Here is a 6000-nt window from a genome sequence, read left to right as displayed (position 1 = left end):
AGGCACCCACAGGATAGTAGAATTTAGGGCTAAAAAGGTGCTTATAGTCCAAACCCTTGATTTTTAAAAAAATAATATTTTATTTTTTTCAATTACATGTAAAGATAGTTTTCAACATTAATTTTTTATAAGATTTCGAGTTCCCAATTTTTTCTCCCTCCCTCCCTACATGTGCAATCCTGTAAATGTATTTCCATATTAGTCACGTGAAAGAAGAAACAGAACAAAAGGAAAACAAAATAAAACCAGAAAAAGGTGAAAATAGTATGCTTTAATGTGCATTCAGACTCCATAGTACTTTCTTTGGCTGTGTACAGCATTTTCTGTCATGAAACCTTTGGAGAGGTCTTAGATCCTTGCATTGTTGAGAAGGGCTAAGTCTGTCATAGTTGATCATTGTACAGTGTTGCTGTTAATGTGTACAATGTTCTCTGGTGCTGCTCACTTCACTCAGCATCAGTCCATACAAGTCTTTCCAGGTTTTTCTGAAGTCTGCCTGCTCATCATTTCTTATAGCGCAGTAGTATCCCATTACATTGATATACCACAACTTGTTCAGCCATTCCGCAATTGGTGGGCATCCCCTCCATTTCCAATTCTTTGCCACCACAAAAAGAGCTGCTATGAATATTTTTGTTCAGTGGGTCCTTTTCCCATTTGTATGATCTCTCTGGGATACAGCCCTAGAAGTGCTCCTGCTGGGTCAAAGGGTGTACCCAGCTTGATTGCCCTTTGGGCGGAGTCCCAAATTCAAGCCCTTGATTTTTGAGATGAGAAAACTGAGGACCAAAGAGAGGAGGTGCCTTGTCCCTGGTCATTTAGGTGAGTCATTAAGTGGCACAGCAGGGATTCAAACCCAGGTCCTAGGATTCCAAATCTTGTTCTCTGTCCACTGTCCTCCATTCTTGTTTCATGATGGTGATTGGAGGGATGAATTTGTTACCCTCACCAAACTTATAAAAGAATTTGATGCAGTTAGTCCTTGTCCCTCTTGACATGGGCACAGGTATATACAGGATAACTAGTGCCTTCTAGATCCTTGGGCGTGGCCTTTTGACTGAGTCCAAGTTTTATAAAACAAATCCTTTATCAAGGGGATTTGTTCTGTGAAGTTTGGATTCAGTCAAAGGGCCGCACTTGAGGACCTGGAGAGCCACATGTGGCCTTGAGTCTGTAGGGTCCCCGCTCCTGCTGAAAGGGAAAGAAAATTGGATTTGGAGTTACAGGTCCTGCACGTGGACCTTGAATAATCCAGCTTGCATGCAGCAAGTGCCTGCCATATGCGAAGCCTTGGATAACTTTGCTGCTCCCTACTTTTATAACTTTGTCAGCCACTTCACTTCTCCTCTATAAATAGGGGGCAGAGATGATCTCTGAAGGTCCCTTCTAGTTCTCAATTTGTTTCATTGCTTTAATAGCACTTTGTTTTTTCACCTGTTTAATGAGTTTACCGAGTAGTATTGTCTATTATAGATATGTGTGTTTACATTTTAACCCCACTGCCTCTAACTAGGCTGTAAGCTCAACAGCACCAGACACTGTGTCTTGCTAAACTTGCCCAGCACAGTGCTCTGCACAGAGTAGGTGTTCACCAAATGTTTGTAGAATGAGTAACTGACTGACTGTGATGGTACGTGTGCCCAGCGAGTATGACAAAGTGTGCCCTCCTGCTGCTGAAGTGAGGGAAGTAGTGAAGAGCTACCTTCAGGAAAAGGAGATCCTGGATAACTCTTTGCCCAGCAACATCATCATTGGCCCCTTTTTCATCAACGTGGAAAATACAAAACAGAACCTCTCCAAGAAATGCAAAGCCTTGGCCACCTCCATGCTGGACATCCTGGCAAAGAACCTGCACCAGGAAGTGGACAGTGTGAGTTTAAAATCAGCTCCCTCCCTCCCTCCAGTTCCTCTACCTTATTTCTCTTACCACCATAGCCCTGTTTTAGGAGGTAGATGGATATCTTTCTCTATATTGGGGGCTATTGGTCTAATGCCTGTTAAGATAGAGAGTTGTAGGAACACCAAATCTTAGATCTGAAAGAGGTGGCTCTAGAATGGTGATCGATGGAACACGGAATCTTAGATCCAGAAGGGGTGGTTCTAGAATGGTGATCTGATAGAACATGGAATCTTAGATCTGGAAGGGGAGGCTCTACAGTGGTGATCTGATGATCTTCTGACTTTGGATCTTTTAGCCCCACTCGGACATGAGCAAAGATTCCACCTTCCCCAGCCCCAGCATTAGCCTGACCACCTCTAATGAGGGGGAGCCCCTCCCTCCCAAGGCAGTTTCACTTTTGGGTAGATCCAAATGTTTAGAAAAATTTCCCTAGATGCACCTTTCTGTAATTTGCCCCATCGCTTCTCATTTTGCCCATTAGACCGAAGCAGCACAAGCAGAATCCCTCTTCACATGACAGTATCTCGCACCTTTGAACACAGCTGTCCCAGGCCCCTACAGCTCCTCTTCTTCAGGCTCAGCATCCTCAGTTGCCCTACCCAGCCCAGTCTTCAGTGAGCACCCTCCAGGGGCTCCCCGTTGGCTCCAGGATCAACTATAAACTCCTTTGTTGGGCACTGAAAGAAGTTCACAGATTGGCCCTGTCCTACCTTCCAAATCTTATGATAAATTACTCCCACCCTTATGTTCCATCTTCATCCAAACTGGCCTTCTCACTCATGGCCTTCCCACCTGCTGCCTCTTTGCCTTTGCTCCAGCTGTCCCTTATGCCTGGAACATGCTCCTTTCTTACCTCCTCTCAGAATCTCTGGTCTCCTTCAAGACCTTGATCCAGTGTCCCCTTGACCCAGGGTTACCTGTCTGTGTTTGGTATGTGTTTGGTATGTGTCCATATGTATACATGTCATCTCTCCCATCAGAATGGAAGCTTCTTGAGGGCATGGATTATTTCCTTCTTGTCCTTGTTCGTATCTCTCGTACCTGGCATAGTGCCTGGCACAAAATAGCCAATTAATAAGTGCTTGTCGATTCATGCAGAGCACCTGGTTTTATCCCCACCCTGGGAGCATTATTCTATGTACCCTCCAGCTTGTCTGTGTCTTTTGTTAAATGTGCTCCCTCAAACTGAAGGTGGTTCTATGGATGGACTCTGACCGAGTGTAGTGACAGAGTGTAGTGGAACGATTACTTCCCTTGTTCTGGATATGATAACCCTGTAATGCAGCTTAGAGGCACCTTTGAGCTCTGTTGACTGCCATATCCTACTCTTAACTCATATTGACTCTGCGATCCCCAAATCAATTAAGCAAACATTTTGCTTATTGGTTAATTAATTTGGGGATCACAGAGTCAATATGGCACCTATGCCTGATGCTGTGCTAGGTTCTGGGGAATACAAAGACAAAAAAGGCTTTTAGTCTATTAGGGTGATAACATGTAGCTATATAAGGAGATATGAAATAAATCTATATGCAGTAAATAGATGGTAATTTTTTTTGAGGGAGAGTCCTGACAGGGAATCAGGAAGGCCTTCTGTAAAGAGGCACAAGGTGGGAGATGAAATATCATGTGTTAGAAACAACACAAAAGCTACTGTGGCTGAACCCTAGAGTGTGATAAAGTATCATGGGAAAAAGTTGGAAGGGTGGATTGGGGCCAGGATATGATGGGCTTTAAAAGGCAGACAAAGGTGTTTGCATTTGATCCTAGAGGTAATAAAGGACCATTGGAGTTTATTGAGTAGGGTCAGACCTGTACATAAAGAAAATCACTTGAGCAGCTACATGGAGGATGGATGGAAGTGGGGAGAGACTGGAGGCAGGGAAATGATTTAGGAGTCTATTTCAGTAGTCCAGAGGAGGTGGGTGGTGGCTGTGTGAGTAGACAGAAAGACAGATACGAGTTGGAGGGGCAGAAATGACAAGATTTGGCAATTGATTGTATATGTGGGGTGAGGCAGAGTAAGGAGACAAGGGTGATGCTGAGGTTGTGAACCTGAGAGCCTGGAAGGATGGGGATGCCCTTAACAGAAGTGGGGAAATTTTGGATTTGAGAAAGGAAAATAAGCTCCACCTTGGACGCGTTGAGTTTGAGATGGTTATGGGACATCCAGTTTGAAATGTCCAGTAGGCAGTCGGGCGGCCATGACCAACGCTCCAGAGAGAGACTAGGGCAAAGATGGAGATCTGGGAATCACGTGGACAGAAATGTTGTGTAGGAGCTGATGAGGCCGGCAAATGAGACGAGACTGAGGCGGGGTTAGAAAGAGAGCCAAGGGAGCACTGTGTCATGGAAGCCCATGAGAGAGCAGAAGGTATCTGCCCAGAGAGAGGATGATCAGCAGTGTTAGGTGTTACAGAGGGGTCAAGAAGGAGGATGGCTGAGAGGCAGCCATTAGATTTGGCCGATAAGAGATCGTTGGTAGCTTTGGAGAGGGTAGTTTCATTTGAGTGATGAAGTTAGAAGCCAGATTGCAGAGAGTCAAAAAAGAGAAGAGGAAGTGAAGATAATGAGTGCAGATGGCTTTTTCTCTAGGAGTTTGGCTGTGAAAGAGAGAAGAGATATGATAATAGCTTGATGGATATAGTGAGGTGTCTGTTGTTGTCCTTGTTTTTTAAGGATAGGAGAGATTAGGGTGTGTTTGTAGGTAGTAGTGAAGGAACCAGTAAATGGAGAGAAATAGGGGAGGTATGAGAGAGACCGAGACAGAGAGATGGCAGCTAGGTGACACAGTATTGGAGCATAGACCTAGAGGCAGGAAGACCTGAGTTCAAATCCAACCTCAGACTCTTAATTGCTATGTGACCATGGGCAAATTGCTTAAACTCCATTTACCTCAATTTTCTCATTTTTAAAATGAGAATCATAATAGCATCTACCTCCCAGGTTTGTTGTGAGGATCATATGAGATAATATTTATAAAGTGCTTTGCAAACCTGAAAGTGCTCAGTAAATAGATGATGATGATGGTGATAGAGGTGGGGAGGCGATTATGAGGCAGTCTGTTGGAGATGGGGGGAAAGAAGGAATGGAATAAAAGATACACATTGAGGGGTTGGCCCTAGAGACAAGGGTCATTTCTTCCTCAGAGAATGGAGTTGAGGAAGAGAGAATGGGGGATGATATTATAGGGATTTTGAGATAGAAAGAGGAGAAGGAGTTCCAGCTGAATATCTCTATTTTCTCAAAACATTTTTTCTAGATGTTCATCTAATATATGTTCTAGTATTTCTTCTAGAACTGGAGTCAAGTTCACTAGCCTATAGAGTCTGCTTTCTTCCCTTAAAAAAAAAATTAGAATGTTTGTCCCTTTCTAGTCCTGTGGCATCTCTCTTGTTTTCCAAGTTCTTTTAAAGATCGTTGGTTGGGGCTCCACAGTCACGCCTGACATTTCTTTGACCACTTGGAGCATAGCTTGCCACAGGCAGCCTGTTCTATGTTTTGGAGACCTTCCTCTTGAGGTTGCAAAGTTACCTGTTCATTCTCTCTCTCTCTCTCTCTCTCTTTTTGGTGTGGCAATTGGGGTTAAGTGACTTGCCAAGGGTCACACAGATAGTAAGTGTTAAGTGTCTGAGGTCGGATTTGAACTCAGGTCCTCCTGACTCCAGGGCTGATGGTCTATCCCCCAAGCCACCTAGCTGCCCCACAACTGTTCATTCTCAAGATTAGCTAAGTGTTCTCTTATTACCTCCCTACTTGTCTTGGATTTCTTCTTCCTGTAAGCCTTTTTTATTTGTCCTTTCTAGTCCAACAATTATTCTCCATGGCAGAGAAAACAAAAGGAAAATAAGAGTTATGTAGGTTTGCCTTCTGTCTGATGTCTGATGTTAACATCTTCTCAACTATCCTGAGAGATCGAATCATGTAGTGGGTAGAGGTCCAAAGATGAGTTCAAGTACCATCTCAGACTCATCTTAGCTGGGTGAGTCACTTAATCTCTCAAAGCCAACTCAGGCAACTGACTGAAGCCATATATTACAGAATAGTTGCAGACCTGTATTGGTAGAGGGAGTTTCCTTAGCAAGAAACTTCCTCCTCTG

The 6000-nt window shown here is 44.0% G+C and overlaps 1 protein-coding gene across 1 annotated transcript in view; it reads left to right on the top strand.

The window, feature by feature from the left end:
• DNAH1 (dynein axonemal heavy chain 1) overlaps nucleotides 1-6000 on the top strand; it is a 158891-nt gene that overhangs the window by 47012 nt on the left and 105879 nt on the right. The window contains exon 14 of the mRNA XM_027837286.1: nucleotides 1645-1870. Within this exon, the coding sequence (XP_027693087.1) occupies nucleotides 1645-1870 (226 nt within the window). The remainder of the gene's footprint in view (nucleotides 1-1644; nucleotides 1871-6000) is intronic.

Source organism: Vombatus ursinus, unplaced genomic scaffold (genome assembly GCF_900497805.2).
Source record: "Vombatus ursinus unplaced genomic scaffold, bare-nosed wombat genome assembly UNPS02014820.1, whole genome shotgun sequence".
Taxonomy (NCBI): Eukaryota; Metazoa; Chordata; class Mammalia; order Diprotodontia; family Vombatidae; genus Vombatus; species Vombatus ursinus.
Note: the sequence above shows the minus strand (reverse complement) of the source record. Positions and strands in the feature narration are given on the sequence as shown.